The 22,574-nt window shown below is 38.9% G+C and overlaps 1 protein-coding gene across 2 annotated transcripts; it reads left to right on the top strand.

The window, feature by feature from the left end:
• The first annotated feature begins 191 nt into the window (after positions 1-191).
• pcdh10b (protocadherin 10b) lies at positions 192-13,618 on the top strand. Of its 2 annotated transcripts, none has more exons than XM_051860533.1 (5): positions 192-3,399; positions 4,182-4,240; positions 4,504-4,610; positions 10,597-10,754; positions 12,328-13,618. In XM_051860533.1, the coding sequence occupies exons 1-5, from the start codon at positions 853-855 to the stop codon at positions 12,379-12,381; spliced, it is 2,925 nt and encodes a 974-aa protein (XP_051716493.1). In that variant the 5' UTR covers positions 192-852; the 3' UTR covers positions 12,382-13,618. The 2 variants fall into 2 exon arrangements, with proteins under 2 accessions (XP_051716493.1, XP_051716492.1); XM_051860532.1 differs by having other exon boundaries at positions 194-3,399; positions 10,597-10,944.
• The last annotated feature ends 8,956 nt before the right edge of the window (positions 13,619-22,574 follow it).

Genomic DNA, 22,574 nt, shown 5'->3' with positions numbered 1-22,574 from the left:
AAGTGATGTAGACAAATAAAGGTCACATAACCCACAATATACTAATTGTACTGCATTATAAGCATTAGGCTACTGTACAAAAAGTAATGTATGGAACACACACACACACACACACATATATATATATATATATATATATATATATATAATCTCGGTTTGATAATCTTTTTTTTCCTTCCCAAAACTTGATCACACCTCACTCTTCTCTCTGACTCATTCTCTTACGAACTCATCAGCCATTCAATCCTCATGACCAGAAATCCCGCAGCTCTGACCAGGGGCGTGTTTATCAGCCACCAGGAGGCTTAACTGACGTAGGACACAGCCAATAAAGTTTCAGCTCTGCTGGTGCCGGTTGCTCCCATTGGTTGGCGAGGGGAGGGTGCTGCGGGAAAACCGAACAGCTAAACGCTGATGCTTCAGTACTGTGCCAGCGGACCCCGCAGGAGCGCACCACATATACTGGGACCTTTGAGATGTCAGAGACTCTAGCTGTAATATAAAATGCATTTGTTGCATTAACTCTGTGGATTATGATATTGTGCTTTATCATACGCCAACTGATATCTGTTTATATCAGTGTCAGCTTAATGTTGTAATGTTCACTTGTGCCAGAAATCCGCTGCGACTCTAAAGCTTGTTCGTGGAGGAAATCGCCTTGGGAAATCGGTCCTGTGTAAACCAGCACACAGACAGCATGGTTTTTGGCTGACAGCCCTGTTTAAGGGAAAATATTACCATACAACCAAAGCCTTACGCACGCCTGCGCGCCTTACCTTGGAGAAGAGGGTGATGGTTTTGCTGCGTGCTCCACGGAGATAAAATATTCCAAGTGTCCTTTCCTGAGTGGAGATGTTTGTGTTTTTGCTCCTGCTGTGTCTCGCGGATGGGGTAGTTTCGCAGATACGTTACTCTGTGCCCGAGGAAGCGGAGCATGGCACGTTTGTGGGGAATATAGCAGAGGATTTGGGACTGGACCTTACAAAACTTTCATCCCGCCGCTTTCAGGTGGTGCCTAGCTCGCGGACGCCGTACCTGGAAGTAAACTTGGAAAACGGGGTGCTTTTCGTGAACGAGAAAATCGACCGGGAGCGCATCTGTAAGCAGAGCGCCAGCTGTTTGCTTCACCTGGAAGTGTTCCTGGAGAACCCACTCGAGCTCTTTCGCGTGGAGATAGAGGTGGTGGACATCAACGACAACCCACCGAGCTTTCCGGAGACGGACATCACCGTGGAAATATCCGAGAGCGCAACCCCGGGTACGCGCTTCCCTTTGGAGAGCGCTTTTGATCCGGATGTCGGTAGTAACGCATTGCGCACTTACGACATCACGAACAACAACTATTTCTACTTAGACGTGCAAACACAGACTGATGGCAACAAATTCGCCGAGCTGGTTTTGGAAAAGCCACTTGATCGGGAACAACAGGCGATGCACCGTTACGTCCTCACGGCCGTGGACGGTGGCCAGCCTCCTCGGACAGGTACAGCACTGCTTGTGGTCAGGGTGCTCGACTCCAACGATAACGTCCCCGTGTTTGATCAGCCGGTGTACTCGGTCAACCTGGCCGAGAACGCGCCCGTGGGCACGCTCGTCATCCAGCTGAACGCGACCGACTCAGACGAGGGCCCGAACGGAGAGGTGATTTACTCGTTCAGCAACCACATCTCAAGCAGGGTCAAGGAACTGTTCGATATCGATGCCCGAACGGGCCGTATAGAGGTCAGAGGTGAGGTGGACTTTGAGGAGAGCAGTCTGTATCAGATTTACGTTCAAGCGAAAGACATGGGACCTAATGCTGTGCCCGCGCACTGTAAAGTTTTGGTCAAAGTGACGGACGTGAACGACAACGCTCCAGAGATCATCTTCAGCACCGTCACGGAGTCAGTGAGCGAGAACGCAGCCACGGGCACAGTCATCGCTCTGCTCAGCGTCACCGATAAAGACTCTGAAGACAACGGCCAGACTCATGTGGAGATTCTCGGAGATGTTCCTTTTAAGCTCAAAACCTCTTTCAGAAATTATTACACCATCGTGACCGACGGTCCTCTCAACCGAGAGACTGTAGAGGCGTACACGGTCACCGTGGTTGCGAGAGATAAAGGGATTCCATCTCTGGCGACCAGCAAATCAATCAAAGTGCACGTGTCTGACGAGAACGACAACGCGCCCACGTTTACGCAGCCCATTTATGATGTGTATGTGACTGAAAACAACGTCCCCGGTGCTTACATCTACGCTGTCAGTGCAGTCGACCCTGATGTCGGACAGAATGCTTATATAACTTACTCCATAGTGGAGTGTGAAATCCAGGGTATGTCTGTGGTCACGTATGTGTCCATCAACTCGGAGAACGGGTATTTGTACGCCCTCAGATCCTTTGATTATGAGCAACTAAAAGACTTCAGCTTCGTGGTTCAAGCGAGAGACTCAGGCAGCCCCGAGCTGTGGTCCAACGCCACGGTGAATGTCATTATAGTAGATCAGAACGATAACGCGCCGTCTGTGATTGCGCCTCTTGGAAAAAATGGCACTGCGCGGGAACCTTTGCCGCGCTCTGCCGAGCCAGGCTACCTAGTTACGCGCATTGTCGCCATGGATGCAGATGATGGAGAGAACGCGCGCTTGTCCTACAGTATACAGAGAGGTAACGAGAATGGGATGTTCAGAATGGACTGGCGCACCGGGGAGTTGCGCACGGCCCGCCGGGTGTCAGTCAAACGAGACCCGCAACAGCTGTATGAGCTGCTGATTGAGGTAAGGGATCACGGGCAGCCTCCCATGTCATGCAGCGCGGTGGTGCAGGTGACACTTGTGGACAGTCTCGTGGAAGGCCACAGTGGAGAACGCGGTACTGCCAAGGCCAAAGACGCGTCTCTGGACTTGACGCTCATCCTCATCATCGCGCTCGGCTCCGTTTCCTTCATCTTCCTTCTGGCTATGATCGTGCTGGCCGTGCGCTGTCAGAAGGAGAAAAAGCTGAACATCTACAGCACCTGCCTGGCGAGCGACTGCTGTTGCCTCGTGGGCTGCGGGTCGTGCGGGTCAGGCGGCTGCTGCGGTCGTCAGGCCCGGGCTGCCCGGAAAAAGAAGAAACTGAGCAAGTCAGATATCATGCTGGTTCAGAGCACTAACACAGCCAACGTGAGCGTGGCGAGCGCCGCGCAGGTGCCCGTGGAGGAGTCAGGGAGCTTCGGTTCGCTACATCAAAGTCAGAACTACTGCTATCAGGTCTGTCTGACTCCGGAATCGGCCAAAACGGATCTCATGTTCCTGAAGGCCTGCAGCCCGTCGCGCAGCAACGACACCGAGCACAACCCGTGCGGAGCCATAGTGACCGGCTATACAGACCAACAGCAGCCGGACATCATATCCAACGGCAGCCTGCTCTCCAGTGAGGTACGAGAATTTGTAAAACTTACTCAAGTAATATAATTACCTGCCAAACATTTTTATTTTATTTTTTTTTTTTTTTTACTTGTACTGTAAGTAATTCGTTTTTATTATTATTTTTTTGGTTTGATTTTAATTAATGGTACTCAGAAAGCAAATTTAGCTTTCTTCTTTAGATATAGGCCACAGTATCTATACAGACATATTAAAAGACTGCATTGTGTGTGGATGTGTCAATAGTCATACTTTTGAAATGGTCTGCTATTTTACATTTGAATTATCTTATCATATTTCAATTTAAATACACATTCAGTGAATTAAAACAAAACAAAATTTTCTTTAGGATAGTGAGCTCTAAAAACAGGTTGATAACCAGTTGCTTGCAGACTGAGACTAACAATATTATTCTGTTTTACTTTTATTATTATTATTAGTATATCTTCTGTGTGGCCTATACTGTGCAATTACCCATGTTAGAGTGTAAACATAGTGAGTCACTGAACTGATAGATTTGCATGTTTGTGAAAAGCTCTCCGGGTTATAGGGCATTAGATATGCCAGTCACGGTGTTGCAGAGCCTCACAAGAACAAAGATCCGTCTATGGTTGAATTCTGCTGAATAGCAACACAGCCTAATGATTTTGACTGCCCATAAAGTCCCTGCAATGCCCCCAGTGAGCAAAGCTTGAATCCTGACCTGTATTATTTTCATTATTATTATTTATATTTTATTATTATTATTTTAATTACTATGTTGGGCCTATTTCAAATCGACACCTCTCTTACAGACAAAACACCAGAGAGCAGAGCTCAGTTATTTGGTGGACCGACCAAGGCGTGTTAACAGGTAAGCACTTAACTTAACTGACCTTAAACTTATTTTCCCTCCTACTTTATGGAAGAGATTTCTTTTTTTTGTTTTTTCCTTTTTCCTTTTTTTAAATAAATATGATAGAAGTAAATAAATATGAGAAGTCTATAAACATTTGAACTAAACCAGCCTGAGCATATGAGACAAATTGAGACCATTTTAAGGCTGAGCAGTAAAATTGTGGTTATATAAGAGTCGTGTGGCATAGCGGTCGACTCAAACCTTCTCTCTTCTCTCAGCTCTGCATTCCAGGAAGCAGATATCGTGAGCTCAAAAGACAGCGGTCATGGAGACAGTGAGCAGGGAGACAGTGACCATGACGCCATGCATCGCGGACATTCCTCTGGTAGGTTTATATAAGTCAATTTCTCTTATTTCTCTCGTTTTGTTATTGATTAACAGAAGAGCTGCTATTTAGGCTGAGCATGTAGAGATGTGGCTTTAAATTGTTGGTTAAACAGTTGAGATAGACATGCTGGTTGAAAGATGGCATATTTTAAATAGCTTGGTTGCGTTTCATCCACACACAATCAGAACAAAAACCCTGATCAAGGCATGTCAAGGCTGTTTGCAGAAATATTTTAGACCACCGAGCCTTTGAGTATGGATGCGCGAGCATGCTTCGCCATAGTGGAGAATATAATCCAATTGTTTATGAATACCTCCTGATAATGAGGATTTACTTCAGTGGTACTATCTCCCTTTCACCCACGTCTCTCAAGACATGATGGAATTTAGATCAGTCCAGGCAGTCTGTCATCAACTCTGTGGGAATGGGACCAAATAGGTTGAGCAGCAAACAAACAAGCGATTCATTGACTGTGTGCGACCCCCCCCCCCCCAAAACTCCTCTTCACCCCCCTCACCCTTCCACCATAATCCTTCTGACCGCATTCCACTGACGGAGGACACTACTTGTCTACCTTCATAAGACCACATGTGTGAGATTCGGCTGCATTGGAAATGGTGCTTTGTTGCTAAATGACACCTCGCTTGAAGTTCATTGTGAAGTTGACTGTATAATGTAATTATGACATAGTTGGACACAAATGAATACAACCAAAAGTTGCATCTTATTATCATTAATTTCTCTTTGGTTGAGCATATGTCCTCTGCTGTTATTCCAGAGCACCATATGCTGTGGCTGGACTGCTTCAGCTCTCATTTAGCCTGTTTTTGCTCAGTTAAACATTAGATTAAAATCAAGACTTTTTTCCATACAAGGTCAGCTAGCCCATCTGCCTTTGTTGTCGCAGGCCATCAAATAACACTTGCCTTTTAAGATACAGCTCTATAAAGTAAAAAAAAAAAAAAAAATAATCTGTTGTGCTTTTTTCCCATTTGTGAGCATGTTGCCCCCACAAAAAATTAATTGTTTTGCTGCATGCTATCGTCTTTAATTAAGATAATTGAAAGCACCGCTTGGTATGCAGACTTGGAGAGCATTCAGGAGCTTGCATTGTTCATTTTAATGAGAAATCGGTAGAAACTGCCTTCATCCTTTCAAATCTATTTCAGACATTTTGTTTCTTAACCAGCTGCTGTTTTATGGGCTTTTTGAAACAGGAAATTTTAGTCATCCAAATGCCTTGTGCCACAACGTAGACATCTCGATCTAGTCATCTCTACTAAATTAAAAACAGGCAGAGATAAGCATTGCTTAATTTCTCTCTAATACATAAAAATGCATCTGTAATACATAGTGGAGAGCTTCTCTGATGCAGTGACACACCTGAATCATTTAATTCCGGTTTCATTTCTTTTATCCCGAGGATCTGCCACGTTGCAACAGAATCTCTCATTTGGGTTGCAGGTCATGTTCAGAATTCAGAAACAGCTCACTGATCAGTAATTTATTTTCAGCCTGATGCATACCAATTAGCAAATGAAGGTTATTATCAGATCTAATGCTTTGCGAGGCTTCTGCTCAGAAAGCAGCAGAGCAGATATAGAGGGGAGATGTTTCTATGGATCATTTCGTTTACAGTCCATTGCAATATATCTTCTGTAATCTTTAATTCTTTTTATATATATCTCTCTTTCTCTCACTTTGTCATACACGGTGTAGAGCACCAGAAAAAAAGTGATGTAGAGTTTCAGACAACTTCCAAATGACTTTAATATGTGTTTTCTTTGTGGGTGAAATATATGTGGTGTTCTTGTGGCCTTTTGTGGCATAGGGACCCTGTTTAAACATTCTATTAAAATTGACCTCTGGGTGATCTGGTCATTGCATTTTAACCTGGTATATATATATATATATATATATATATATATGTGTGTGTGTGTGTGTATATATATATATATATATATGCATATTTTGTGATCACTTATGATCAGATTTTGAGATGAGAGCCTCTGATTTTGTGACTATGTATCATCAATCACTTTGTCAGTGTGTAACTGGCATGGACATATGGCACAAAAGCGCAAAAAAAATAGTGCTAGATTTCTCCCAAATACACTTCCGTTCAAAAGTTTGGGGTCAGTAAGATTTTATTTTTTAATGTAGTTCCAAACGTAGGTTCGGGAGGAGCCTAAACATTCAGTCCTGTCAGTCATCATTACGAGCGTATATAAGCAGCAGTCACTGCGTCATCCCAGCGACAGTTCTTCCAGCATCCCTCCTCCTCCCCATCTCCTCCTCTATTTCTCTTATTCTCCCTGTACGCAGTACTGTTATCGGGGGGTTTAACTCAGAGCTCAAGCTGAGCCTCATGTTCGAGCCTCCTTCGAGGACAGCAAGCCAAGTTTGTTTTACCATTAACCATTCAGACTGAATGGGCAGGCGAACTTCTGAAACATTGATAATAATAAGTTTCATACACTCCAAATCAGCATATTTGAATAATTCAATGATGACATATTAGAATGATAGAATGATGACGATCAAATAAGTGCAGCCTTGGTAAGAATAAAATTTCTTTTAAAAACATTTAAAAAATCCAGACTTTTGAATGGTGTGTATTTTCTTTTAATTTTAATCTTGAATACATAATGTATAAAATATAAAAGAAATATAATTTAGTGTAGTAATTACTTTAACTGGCAAAATTAAAACCCTTGCAATTGATTCACAGATCAGTATGTGATGAATGATGATTTACTTATGAACATTTTTCTTAAAATCCGAATGTGGACATATTCCAAAACGTTCTGGTCCCCATTCAAATTTATACCTAGCATTAGATTACCTGAAACGGAAATTAAGGTATAAAAATAGCGTGTATTTTTCAACCAGAGAACATAGAGCATTGCATTTTTCATCAGGCTTGACTCTTTCTTGCAATATTGAACCACAAGTCAACAATATAATTACTTTTCCTTTTTTTTTCCACTGAAAAAAGGACACTGGATGAGTACAGAGAGCAATTAATTTCAGAAAATGTCAGGAAATATCAAGATGTCTCCTTGCGATTACACAACGAGGAAGTGTCTTATCTCACGCTCTCTAAATATCAAACTCTCTCTTTCTCTCTCTCTCTCTCTCTCTCTTACCTTCTTTGTATGTCAGATATATACACAAAGAACCTTTGCTCACAGTCTCTTATAAAAATGAGACCTCTGAATATTGTCACAGATAGCTTCCAGATTTGTTCAGTGTCTAAACTACTTGTTGCCTAGTAAGGCGGTCCTATACTTGGGTCTGTAATTAGGAGAGTCTTACCAAGCCCAGGCCTAAGTAGGTTGTTTGCATGTAGCTCCAAAGGACTCTAATCCTCTTTTAAAGCAGAAACCCAAAGTCTGTGTATGCTGACCTGTCTTCTGTCTGAAGGGCTAGTCTGAGGATTAGCTATAAGAACACCCCCCCCACACCACTGACTCTGCTCCATACCTTCAACATCTCCGCTTAGCGCTGCTTTGAAAATGGCACTTCATTAATCCTCCAGCTGTAATTACTGACTGTTTTAGACAAGGGGTTCTTAGACACAGGAGCCAAAAGGGGATTTAAAAATGCTCACCTCTCTCTTCTTCTTAGATGCACGCTGTCAAAACGGCACGGCTTACACCTGCTGGGGTGCCGGTGGGGGTAAAAGGCATCATGCAACTGTTACGCACAAACTAACAGGATCTTTACCCTCACGCTGGCTTTAGCTGTAACACTCTTGTAGCGCTAGCTTCTCTTGGCTTTGTGAAATGCGTGGTTGTTCGCTGTTGAACATTAGCAGCAGTATTAGCAGCGGGCTGCTTGAAAAACATGCTGCAAATCAAAATACATTTTCAAAGAGGCTCATGATAAACCTCTGGGAGAGATGTGGTTGGCCTATTATTGGGGGTGGAGCTTCGCTTTTAAGGCCTGGAAAATGGTGCAGAAAATGCAGTTTCAGGATATATTCATTTAGTTAAAGCAATTAAATAAAATGATTTAGATATATATACATATTTTGCTAACACTTTACAGTAAGATTAATTTGTTAACATTAGTTAAAGGGGTGGTTGATTATGATTTCAGTTTTTTTACTTTAGTTAATGTTGCTGTTAGAGCATAAACAACATCTGCAAAGTTACGACACTCAAAGTTCAATGCAAAGGGAGATATTTTCTTTTAAAAATTCGCTTTTTAAGAACTACAACGAGCTTCCTCCTGGGTTGGTGACATCAATAACCCTAAAATTTACATAAACCCTGCCCCCGAGAACATGCAACAAAGGTGGTGGTGCCATGTTAGGCTGCTTTAGAGAAGAGGAAGAGTTGTTGTAGTAGAGTGTTGTTGCCATGGCGTCATTTTACGCCGGACTGCTTAACAAAAGAGGGTTAATTCAACGCTGGATTTGCACAAAAGATTAACATGACGACACATTCTCAATGATTGAATCAACTCCACAGCAACTGCATAAATTTATCCACTAACAGTTCAGAAACGTCCAGTTGCATTTTAAAGGTTGTAACTTCTTCCTGAGTCTCTTCATCAGTGTCTGACTCCGGTTTGAACAATGTAAAGCTGAACACCATTACTGACAATCGTCAGTTTGGCTGCGTGAGATTCCCCAGCTTTGTTGTTGTTGAGCAACTGAAGTGTGAGCTGTTAAAGCTCTGCCCTCTTTTATAAAGTGCCCCTGAAGCAGCAGCTCATTTGCATTTAACGGGACACACAAAAACGGCATGTTTTTGCTCACTCCCAAATGGGGCAAATTTGACAAGCTATAATAAATGATCTGTGGGGTATTTTGAGCTGAAACTTCACAGACATTCTAGGGACACCAGAGACTTACATTATATCTTGTAAAAGGGGCATTATAGGTCCCCTTTAATGTATTAACTAACATGAACTAACCATAAGCAATACATTTGTTACTGTATTTGTTAATCTTTGTTAATGTTAGTTAATAAAAATACAGCAGTTCATTGTTTGTTCATGTTGCATTAACTAATGTTAACAAATACAACTCATGAGTTTATAATGTATTAGTAAATGTTGAAATTAACTTTAACAAAGATTAATAATGCTGTAGAGTTCATTATTAGTTCATGTTAACTAATGTAGTTAACTAATGTTAACTTATGTTAACCTTATTGTAAAGAGTTACCAATATTGTTTAATCATTTAGTTTTATTTTCCTTCCTTTTTTCTTTTGTTTTTTTTTATAAGGTGACATAATATCTTATTGTGTCCATCATTCTTTTTGTTCATTTAATTGAGATGATGAGAAAGAGACAAAAGAGTAAAGGGGGTTATAACCTTTATAATATATCCCTTCATCTTGTAGCTGGGCGGAAGAGAAGGAAAGAGAACAGAGGATTGGGTTTATCTGCAAGCTTGGTGTCTCAGAGAGTTTACCTTTGATGTCAAATAGAAAGAGAGAAGTGGAAAAAGAGACCTCAAGAGGAGATTACAGCATTGACTTCATCTTCTCGCTGTGTGTATGTTCTCCACACATGCTTTGATCAGGGTAATTTGTAATTTAAAAGTCACAAAAAAGACAAAAAAAAAGCACCACGCAATCTTTTCATGATTAGCACGTTAAGTGCCAAAGACATTTCATGCATACAGTTTTAATGTTTTCAAAGTGAATTACATGCATTACATTTCATCTGGATTAGCATATTTATAATGCTTGATTAAGTGTAAAAAAGATGCTGGATAACTTCTGATTGGTTGAATTAATGCAGATTGTGGCGGTTCGGTCTTTTATCTAAGAGAGGAGACATTAAGGGCACGTTTTAGCGTAGATGCATTGCATACGCATGTTTTATTGTATTCATTTATGTTTGTTTGTCTTGTTTTAATGCACTGACATGCTTCCAGTGCAATTGGGAGCATATTCTCGTTCTCATCCACCCACATGGACAATTAAACGCAAGCTAACCCATCTCTCTGTTCTCTCTCACAGGAGCAGACCTGTTCTCCAACTGCACAGAGGAGTGCAAAGCCCTCGGCCACTCAGATCGCTGCTGGATGCCAAGTTTCATGCCCACCGAGGCGCGACAGGGTGCCGATTACCGCAGCAACCTGCACGTGCCGGGCATGGACTCTGTGCCCGACTCTGAGGTATTTGAGGGCGAGACATTGGCGGGCGATCAGTCATTCTCAACCTTTGGCAAAGAGACGCCACACCACCCCAACCAGATGCACCAACATCAACACCATCAACACCACCTCAATGCTTCCACGCTAGAGAGGAAAGAGTTCGATGCACTTCTGTGTAACTCGCGCATGCCTTACAAAGCCGCCTGTCTGTGTGAGTATCTCAAAGAGAGAGCGCTTTCCTCTCTCTTGATCTGACCTGAAAAACTTTCCAAATTCAAGGCCTCTAGCGTGAAGTGCTGCTGAATTCTCCTCTAAGAACTCTAAGCCCTCACACTTCTGTTCTCCTTCACCCATCAACATCTACCCATCCTTCATCTGCTCTTCATCTACTGGTTTCTGGTGTACACTCTTAAAAATAAAGGATTTGATAGAGGGGAAAAGTGTAGGAGAGACCATAAAAGAATCTTTTTAACTTCCTCAAAGATTTTTTTTCTTTAGAAAACCCTCTACTGGTGCTTTAAAGGCCCCTGGAGGGCTGCACATTTTAAACGGAGGAATCAATATGCTGATCTTAAAAACCTCTAATGTAGCACCAAGCACCATTTTAATATTCAGAGAACCAAATAGCAAAAACTATGATGTGATTTTATTTTTTCTTGATTGAAGCTTTGAAGAACCTTTATTTATAAGAGTGTCTGATTAGTTTTTTCTTCATACATTTACTTACGTTTACTTATAATATTACCAGGGTTGTGAAAAAAAAAAAAAAAAAAAATCTGATTTGAATAATTAGCTTTTAATTAATTAAATTGGCATGAAGTTGTATATCTATCCGTAGCCTATAAACATTAGAGACTTTTGAAACAGGTCAAGCCAACATTTAATGTCTGTCTTGACCAACATTCTAATTCAAATTCAGTATGGTTCACAACCCTGCTAAATTAATTATTTCAACATTGCGCATGCTTTGAAACAAGAAATTCCACTATGAAATTGCTCAGTGTTTGTGAATGTAAGAAATTACAGAATCCCTGTTGTCTAGTTGTGGGATTTTAATGTGATAAGATGTTAGCTCAAACAATATCTGACCATAGGAAAAGACTCGACAGAGATTGACAATATCTAAAATTAACTTGTAAAAAACAGAGAATAAAGGAGGGCAGAAACTCCCTATTGTTTTGTACATAGGCAGTATATTTATTGAGGCAACGTTTGACTAGTCATGCCAAACATCAGCTCAGAAGCTTGAAACAGACGCTCTCAAAAGGCCGGAGTTTATAAGGTTTAGGCTGCCTACCACTGTTTGTTGTTTTAGAGGGGATGGAGGTGGTAGTGGAATTGATTGAGATATTATTGACTGCTCTTGTTGTGTTGAAACCTTCAGACATCTGTCTCAGAAAGAGCGCTGCGAGGCTGTGTGGGTGGTGCATTTAACTTTGAGGAAATAGTTTATGATTGTAGGCTTATAGTTCCTCATCAAAGCTCTGCTTCTGTATGTACCAAACAATGGTCTTTTAATAGCTTAGCACAACACTTTGCATTTTGCCGTCTAAAAATCATCTTTAATAAGCGTTCTTTCTTTTTTCCTTTTTAGCGCGGAAAAGGATATGCTAGCTCTTTCCGAGTGGACATACCAGAGACGGCGTGATTTTGCACAATCAGTGAAACTGATGGAAATGCGAAGAGCATCAAGTTTTCAGACTCTATTTCCAGAGGCGTCAGATGATCGTGCATTCCCGGAGGCTCCAGAAACCTCATAAAACTTGGTGAAAGAGTCGGACTCGCAGAACTAGATTCAAGGCCGAGCGGCTGGACATAACGCGCTTCTCAGCAGGACTGAGACAGAGGACAAAACTAGAACGTTAAAATACATGGAGGATAGGAAGACAAGGAGAGAAACAAGAGGACGATTATTCCTCTTGGCTTCTGTGTGTGCCTGTTTACAGCACTACTGTACATCGTAAAAAAACAAAACAAAAAAAACAAACAAACAAAAACAAGACAAAAAAACAAAACAAAACAATGTGAACGATGATGAGAACCACCAACGAAAACGACAAAAATGGAGATATATTCACTGAGCCCTTTAGTTGTTTATGTACACACACACACCACTAAAAAGCCAATTGTACAGAAAATTCATTTGTGCATTACAAATGCAATATTGTTCTTTTAGACATGACTGTTTTTATATTCTGTGTGCGGCTGTGTGTGTGTGATCAGGTGTTTTCCCTAAATCTATTCCAACTCTTTGTCAAAAGAAAAAAAAAAAGCAACAGATTCCGCAGAGGGATTTTTTTTCCCGTCAGGGTTAAGTGTTTAACGTTGTGAGCGGGACAGCAGTGGCCTAAATCTTACTCTCTCAGACAATACGTAGGTTATATCACATGTGAGAAGTCTTAACTGTACTCTTTTAAACTTCAAAATAAATATAAATCTATATCTATAAATCTATCTATATATACTTTTTCTGAAAGTGCAGTCTTCATTTGCGCCGTTTTTTCAAGTGTAGTGTGTAAGGCTCCTCAAGGGAGCCGTTAGCATCGCTAATCCACTTTACAGGGGTTCTTAATGTGACAGAAAGCCTTATCTCCAAACTTTTCATCCATTTTTTTCACTTTTGGATATTGAGATTCATGTCTATAAATAAAGAGGGGCATAATATTCTAGATTTGAATACATGGCAGTTGTGTATTATTGTAGCCAAATAGATCCGTTTGGAAATTCGAGGCCAAATACAGAAAGGTGCACACAGTGCAAAGCAAACACACACACACACACACACACACACACACACACACACACACAGACACACACAGACACACACATGCACACAAACACATTAATACGAGGAGGAGACAAATAAACTGAAAAATGTATACTTACATCTTAGACTCCCGTGTTTTATTTTAAGACAACTTTAGCTGAACTGATACAAACAGACAGTTCAATAATTAAGCTACATCCCTTCAAAAAATCAAATACTACATAAAACATTCTTTTCCAATGAAATATGTAATAGAAAACTGGGCTCAGCTGTCTGGTTTTGTTTTGTAGCTCAAGACATCTTAAAATCTATTTTTGCACACACAGATGCAACCACTTAAATGAGCTTTTAGTGCAATTTATTTGTTCCAAACAAATCCTATTTAGGTTTTATTAACATTGACGTCTGAGTTCAAATAGTTTTGTACGAAAACGGAGGGAAATGTGGACAAAGACATTTCATTTGCTTCTCATCTGCAAAGAGAAGAAAATGCAATACTGTATATAAATCTTCCAGCAAAGTTCAATTTAAAGCCAGTCGCTTAGAACTAAACTTAATGCAGCACGAAACAAAGGACAAAAGCAATGTGATCATATCTCATTTTCCCTAAAATTGACTCCATTATGTTTGACCTCCACTCACATTAATCTCTTTCACAAACCGCAGGCTTTAATATCTGAACGGTAGAGCTGACAGAGGGACCTAAATACAGAAATCACTGGGCTATAATAAGAATAATTAAAGAAATAAAATAAATGACTTACAATTCCCCAAACAAGTCATACATTTCCCAGAGACAAACTTTTAAAGTCACTCAAAGATGTTCTGTTAACTTTTTTTAAGCTTTGCTGAATACAAATAGGTTCTTTTAACAGGATCCTATTTGTTTAGCATGTAAAATGTGAGAAGGTGGGCCTCAAATGATGATGTGGAGGTGTGTTGGGTGACGCTTTAAGCAGAGGCCACCGCTGACAGATAGATTGAAGTTGAACAGAAAATCTGTCCTCATAAATATGCTAACAGCCCCATCCCCTGTCAGACACTTTTCTCTCACCTCCCTCACGCCTTTCCTCCCTTCATCTCACCCCTCTTTTCCTTCCTCCTGCACACACCTCATCTCCTCTGACAGGTCAGCGCTCCATTTGTTCTTTCTGACTGATGACATCTATGAGGGCAACTTTTGTTCTTCTCTAAAAAAGAGAGAGAGAGAAAGAGAGCGTCTTCGGTGCTGGTTTGTCAAGGTGTTCAGTGTCTGTTCTCACTTCAAAATGCTTCTCTGTAGGGAATGTTTTGAAGATCTCAGCTGTGTGTGTGTGTGGCACTGCCAGATGTCTGATGTCTGAGGTGACAGTGAGACGTGGTGGAGGCTCATCGGACCCCTGGCAGTTCTCTGAGGAGCCTTGGGGGCCCCTGCCTAAGCGTCTGATGCGACAAGGCGCCGAAAAAGCGATAAGCGGAGCAGGACAGGAATGTGAGAGCAGGGAGGCCGCAAATCCCAGGTGTGCTGTCTGTTACGCAGGAGCGGGAAGAGAGTCGGACAGCAGATAAGATGACAAAAGAACGACAGTCGTGAGCGTGACGGGAGGGGTGAAAGGAGCGAGAAAGAGGAAGAAATAGAGGGGCAGAGAGCCCCCGTGAGCTGAGCTCTGCCAGGGGCTCTGTGTACACAGATTTTCTGACATTTAGACCTCTCAAACGCTGTTATCAGACCTGTTAGTGACACAGCCCCACTGAGACTTCAGGACAAAAAGGATCCAAAAAAGCTTTGAAATGACAATTGCGCCATCGTAGGCTGTGAATTTTAACAGCTTTTTCCTAACTACAGACCTGTATTACAATAGCTTATAGTTTAGGATATCAGTGAAAAAGATTAAACAGCAGTTTGTAACCTCAGATTGAACCTCAGAGAACTTTTTTTTCCACTCTCACTGAGCAGCGGAGTGTAGATCTGTCAGTCCACTTGACAGTAAGCCTATTTACTTCACTGAATGAACGTTAATCTGTCTTTAGTGCCTTTGGCCTATTTCCTTACTGTACTGTATGCATACTTTACATACACACAAATCAAACTGTATGTGTAGATAATAATAATAAAAATTATAACCATAATGTTTATTATCATAATTATTATGAACAACACCATTTAATAAACAAGAATATATTTGGCATCACTTTAACCATCTATGGTGTCGCCATTTATAAATGACAGAGAAAACCGCATTTAAAATGCAGTAATATTCAACCTCAAAAAATTACATTTTAGTTTTATCATATTGCATTCCCTTTAGCCAATAAAATTAAAATCTATGTGCCATGTGCTTGACATTTTCGGCAACAAGGACATGAAGGACATGAGCACATGTTAGGTCACATGCTGTCAAGGCTTCATTGTGAGTTCATTTTACACTAGGAAATACATATAAATTCTATTTTAAAAAAAATATCATTGTACATCCAAATATGTTTTCTTAAGTTTTTGTAAATTCAATAACTCAAATACCAAAAAAATCCTTTTAGGGGATGGATTTTTTTCTGTGTAGCTGCACTATTGTTCATTACTGGCAGGCAGTATAATAGCCTTTTTGCCTGTGTGTTTTTTTTGTTTGTTTTTTTTTTGTTTTTTGATGTTAGTAAGTTTTTTAGAAGAGATGGAGGACAAGCTGTATCTTTTCTAGAAAGTATTGATGATAGTGACGGCAGTGCATCAGAAACGAAGGTCATAGTAAGAAAGGAAGAAGTTGAAGATCCTGGAGGACAGAAGCAGTGAGGGTGATGGCAGAAATGAAGAATATAAGTCATAGATTGTTATGGAAGTCAGGCATTTTGATACATTATCCTTTGCCAGTTTGGAAGATGTGATCCACTACAACCAGAGGTCAGGAAAGATGCCACTGCATATTAAAGTAAATGCTCCAAAAATGATGACTAAAAAGGTTAAAATCGAGTTGCATGTGGAAAGTGTGGGGTACACTGAAAAAGAAGAGTCTGGTTGATTTTCACTTATGCTACAATCATTGATTTGAAATTCCAAGAAAGAATCAATGTTAAAGATTGTTTTAATGTTTTTTGAAACACAAAGGCATGGTTTCACTATTTCCCAGGTAGCGAAATTGCATCTAAATTTGTGTCATGTGAGTTCCAAATGAAATATAGAAGCTATAAGAAGATAAAATGGAACATTATTAAAGCTTTTTAATGTTTTTTGAAACACTAAGACCTTTTCACTACTTTACTTAGTGAAAATGCATTTGAACGTGTGCGAAGTTTCAGACAATTTGCCAATAACATTTTTTTACCCTAATAGGACAATGTCAGTTATAAATGACGAAACCCTAAATAAAGGACAAAAGTCAGATGTATAAAATTAATTTTAGTATAAGATTTTAGACTTAAATATTAGTAAAATGTAAAGTCATTAATTTTTTACCTAATTGTGATTTCATAATTAGTCCCATAGAGGGATAATATATAAATAGAGTTATAATAATAATAATAATAATGTGTATTGTTATAACAGTTGTAAAAAAAAAATAATAATAATAATTTAATAAATTACAATATACTTGGCAACATACTTGGCATCACTATAATATATTAATACAGTTCATTAATAATAATAATACTAATAATAATAATACTAATAGTTTTGTAATATTATTGTTGTTGCTGCTGTTGTTTTTAGATTAACAATTAAAAAAAATCAATGAAGCATACTTAGCATCATATCTTTTAAAAACACATATGCACACAATTTCTCCACTCATACACTGAGAGGTCAGTGTGACCTTCCTGAATATTTTATTTATTTATTTTTTTTAAGTTGGTGTAAAGAGCAAGGTTTCTTTTCTTGCTCTTCTCTCTTCACTTCAAGGTCAGATTGTGTGTGAGCGTGTGCGTGTGGTTATCTTTTTTTTTTTTTGGACACAAAGTGATAACAACCTGAACAGAGCATTTGTGAAAGAAGTGTTTATGAGGTAGACAAGTGTCTTTCCATCTCTCTCACGAACATTCCAGGCAGCCTTTCATTTTATAACTTTTACAATATTGCAAATGCATCGTCTGCCGATATAAGAAACTATTCATGTCCTACCTATCCTAGTATCTTTTCAAAGACAAGCTCAAACATCCAAATAAGAGTCTATTATCTTGTAGCAGATAGATAGTTAGTATAATTAAACTATGAGTTGTTTTATTTGTTATCCTAAGTAAGTAACTGCTGAAATGAGGGAGTGGTGGCTATAACCTGTCTTTATGTGTATGAGTGTGTGTGTGTGTGAATGGACTGTAGGTGCCACCTGGGTACTAATGAGTGAGTAATTAGGCTTTGGCACATGCACAGACAGCCACACCTCGCTCCTTAGGACCCCAGCCACCATATGCTGCACCAGTTGGGAGCTCAACTTGCCAAGAACTCTAGAAGAAAGAGAAAAGTAAGTGAAAAGAAAACCTCAGCTCCTTCCTTATAGCAGTACTCTTACTGAACATTTCGACCTTTGCCATAAAATTGCATGACCTTCTCAGCTAGATGCATTAAAAAATCACAGATAAACAGAGTAAATACCACAGGAGAGTGATGAAAGAAAACTTGGTAATTTGCTAAGTGCCAGCTCTATTCATACCAGTGTAGCCTGATCTCAAACACATTCAGAATGCTCACAATGAAAGGGGTGTGTCCTTAAAAAAAAAAGGTAAGCTGGGCTGGGGTCGGTCAAGGATTAAAGTGGTTTGATTTCTTTTTACAGGTGGATAAAAAAAAACTGACCCTAGACAGCAGGAACACAGCACAGCACAAAGTTAAAGATTTTAGAGAAAACTTGGAGAGAAAATGTTCTTTCAACTGCTTTCATGAGTGTGTAAATCAACAGATGCTAGCCAAATGTTATGGGTCTATTTGTTTGTCAGCTTCTGAAATGTTGTCCCTTCCCACTGTGAAATGCATTAACAAAGTCCCATACAGAAGATACCATTCAGGTACCCTCTGCTCTTGACAAGCGCAAGTCATTTCTGGGTCACATTTGGGCCATTTGTGGGAGAGAGAGAACACACACACATACATAAATATGCTTAACCATCTGCTCCTGATGGCCGTGGTGGTGTAACATTACCTCAAGCTAACTTTGCAGGAAGGACAGCAAGGGAGTCTTTGGCCATTTGGTGATTCTCCAGTGATCTGAAGAGCAGTGCTGTGTACTTTAGTTAATGTGCAACTACCCTAATGTAGTGGTTCCCAACCTTTTTTACTCCAAGGCCGCCGTTTAGTCCGTATTTCACAGCAGCACGATGACAAATGGCTTGGGCTGCTTCGAAACAAGAATACGTAAAAAAGAGATGGTGCTTTGTTTTAATTTACTTTTTTTTTTAAATTAATTTATCTTTTTAAATTGAATGTATTAATAATAAAATTGATGAATTATATTAATATATTTAATTTTAAGTTATCTTTCTGCCCCCCTGGAGGATCATTGAGACCCCCTAGTGTGCCGCAGCCCACAGGTTGAAAACCACTGCCTTAATGAAATATTAGTAGGCTAAATGTAGACTCGCTCCGATCGGATTACTGAATCAGTGAATTGCTGACTCAACAACAGCAGCAATCGGATCAGTACAATTCACTATTGAACAGTTCAATGCGGTTTGAGAACCGATTCAACGGAAAGGATTTGGCTTGAAAGAATGATTATTTTTCAATCTCATTCTCTTTACTTTAAAATAATGATGATGAATGATACATTTTTATAAAATGCACTGGAGTAAAACATCAGACTTTATGCTTTGGAGTGTAGTTAATTAAAATTAAAAGTTTCCCAAAATGAAAATGCTCAGATACTAGACAAAATATAGTAATGAAGTAAAAATATTTGCCTATACTATTGCTGTAGAGAAAACATAGGACATTTATGAAGTAAACAGTTGCAAACATGTGAATCTTGAGAACCACAAGCTCCTAGCTCAGGCAGTATTGACATACTGATTTGAGGCCATTATTCTTATTATACTTATAGGCACAGCTTCCCTTCTTCAGATGAAAGTGCTATTATTTGTTCAAGGCTCCTGGGCTTTTTTTTTTTTTTTTTCTGAGGCAGCACTGATCTCTGTGTTAGCAGGTAAATCAATTTTATCGGCCACGGCAGGTCCCAAGCTCTGCCGTCTGTGTCCCGGTCATTAGCTATACTGATTTGTGTAACACGTTAAAAGTTGTTAAAGATAGTCTCTATTGACATCTCTGCACATCCCTTTCACAGCATAATCTCGAAGGGAGCGTCCATTCATCTTCAGCCTTGTCCCTGTCCTCTGGCTAAAAGGGATAGCAATATTTCTGCCAGCGTCCAGCAGGGTGAAACTGTGTCAAGTTTTTATTCGGCTCTGTCTGATAAGGTGAGTCTAAGTATAGTATAGGGCTGTAGCACCAAATTAGCACAACTTTTCTATGTCATTCAAAATGTCAGAGAGCCTTGTGTTCTCTTTAATTATGTTTAATAATGATCCATGGTCTATTATAATAATGATCCAAGACATGTTATTCATAATTTAATCACATAGAAAGTAAAAAAAATGCATATGTTTCTAAGAGTTTTATTACTTACAGAGTGATTTTTTTTTTTTTGAAGAACCTCGACTGGTTATATCACAGCATACTAACCCTATTTTTTCACTCTTAGAAAAAAGTTCAGCACATTTCTATATAGAAGTGTAGGGTTCTTGAATCAGTAAGAAACCTTTATGCCAAAAAAAAAAAAAAAAAAAAAAGTTCTTTAAGGAGAAATGTCTTAAATGATTGCGTAATGCTTTCATTTTTTAACAGGTTATTTCTCTCTTTTTTGTAGTGACATTTACACACAGCTAAATTTATAAAATTTAAATATTAAATTTAATTTTAAAACAAACTTAATTAAAACTAAGTCAATAAAATGATCGCATGATTGAACCCCTAAAAGGTTCTATAAACCCTTTAGGGTTTAAAACCTTTTCTTCTAAGAGTGTGTTATCTAGGTATGCTTAGCTCATCCAGTCAGAATTTAGAGATGAAACCATCAGCTTTCCACCACTTTTGACCAAGAAAAAGTTCACTAAATACAGATTTACCTTATGTGACAGCATTCCTTCAATAGAAGATGGTCATGCTATATGGGGTAAGTTGTCACAATGGAACATGCCACTAAACAGCCTATTGGCATTTCAGCAAAATTAAAAAAAAAAAAAAAAAAAGCAACAGTGTAAACGGTAATATAATATAATACGATTAGTTCCTGTCCTTGATTCTAATTGGTCAATATCTGTGTTTTATTCACCGTAAAACACGGCTATGACCACTTCATTATATTATACTCCGCTTCGCGTTGTGCCTAACAACGCCCTTCAGCCGTGACTTATTCACGATAAAACATGGCTATGACCACTTCATCCAATGGTTCTGTGTATCACTACACAACATCCTTAGCAAACACTCGTAAACTGTATGTTCTCAATTGATATTGTTCATTGAAGCTTACTATTTTATATAGAAGAGTATTGTGAGAAAGAGATCGAGTGAACGAGTTTATTACCTGCATTCAGATTTAGTATTTTCCTTCAGGTCAGTCCTATGAATAATAAAAAATCTGTTTAAATGTCCACTGCAATATCTTGTCCTTTTAACAGTTAAAGGGTTTTCCAGACTAAAAGCCCTAGTCAAAGCATTTGTCAGTTGTGTCTTGTTCCGTGTTCACAAAAATTTAGACTTTTAATATAAAAGTCTTCGCTACTGACTGACACACTCATAAAGACAGTCTTTGCTGCCATCTAATGGCGTAATAATGTAACTTCTGTTGCTGTTCACGGTCAGGGACTATTTTTTCCGGCGGAAGGAAGGCTTTTAGTGATTTTACTTCATGAAAGTTGCATTGATACATATATTTTTTGGCTTTAATATTTGTATTGTGTGGTAACCATTTTATAAAAGCAATAAGGTACTCGAGGCTGGTGCTGTATCGTGAATAAGTCACGGCTGAAGGGCATTGTTAGGCACGACGCGAAGTGGAGTATAATATAATGAAGCAGTCATAGCCGTGTTTTATTGTGAATAAAACACCGCTATTGACCAATCAGAATCAAGAACAGGAACTAACCATTTTATATTATATTATATTATTTTTATATTAATGTTTTTATTACAATATTTGTTGGCCAAAACAATAATTTGATTTGTTTGTGCATTACCATTTACATTGTTGCTTTTTCATGATTTGTTTTATATTTTATAATTGTTTTATTTATTTATTTTTTTTTTTTTTTCAATTTTGCTGAAATGCCAATAGGCTGTTTAGCTGTTTAATAAGGTACAACTCTCTCGTACCTTATTGCTTATATATAATATAATATAATATAATATAATATAATATAAGAGTATTATTTGAAGAGATGTTGAACAAGGTGTGTTAAACCACAGTACAGTACTAAACCCGGCAAGAGAAAAGAATCCTATAATTGTACTCAAAACCTTCTACACGGAAAAAAATAATTGTTGGTTTAACTTAAAAAAGTAAGTTGCTTGGCTTAAAATTTTTAGTTCATTGAAATTAAAAAATTGAGTTAATACAATGAAGGCGATCGGTTTAATCAACAGAAATTCAAAATATTATGCTATCTGAGTTACATTAACTATCTAAGTTGATTTGACAAAAGAAAAAATTTTGTGATAACAAATCAGGAAAATATTTTTTTACAGTGTAGTTACTGAGATACAGCCATTGTAGCAGATACAACAACATTCTATTCTGCCTCACACACATATATATAAATATTTTCTGACTTTTGGTTGTGATAGATAATGAGTGATTCAGAGTGATTCTGTTCTTGCAATACAAAGGATCTCTCTACATCTGCTGTGAAAGAAATGCTTCTTGAATTCTTTTTATTATTAATTTCATCCTACATTTCAATGCAGCGTAAGTGTAAAAACAAGCCAAAGCTTTTTAGTACAGCAACAGAGATTGTTCAGTAAAGTGACTGGAAGGCAACCCAACACATTTGAGTATAAACACTCCGATTGCTTTGAGTCTTTGGAGCTCTAATTTTAGCATTGACTTCTTCATTCG

This window comes from Ctenopharyngodon idella, chromosome 14, assembly GCF_019924925.1.
Source record: "Ctenopharyngodon idella isolate HZGC_01 chromosome 14, HZGC01, whole genome shotgun sequence".
NCBI classification, from domain to species: Eukaryota; Metazoa; Chordata; class Actinopteri; order Cypriniformes; family Xenocyprididae; genus Ctenopharyngodon; species Ctenopharyngodon idella.
The sequence above is the reverse complement of the archived record's forward strand: the minus strand, read 5'-3'. Positions and strand labels throughout refer to the sequence as shown.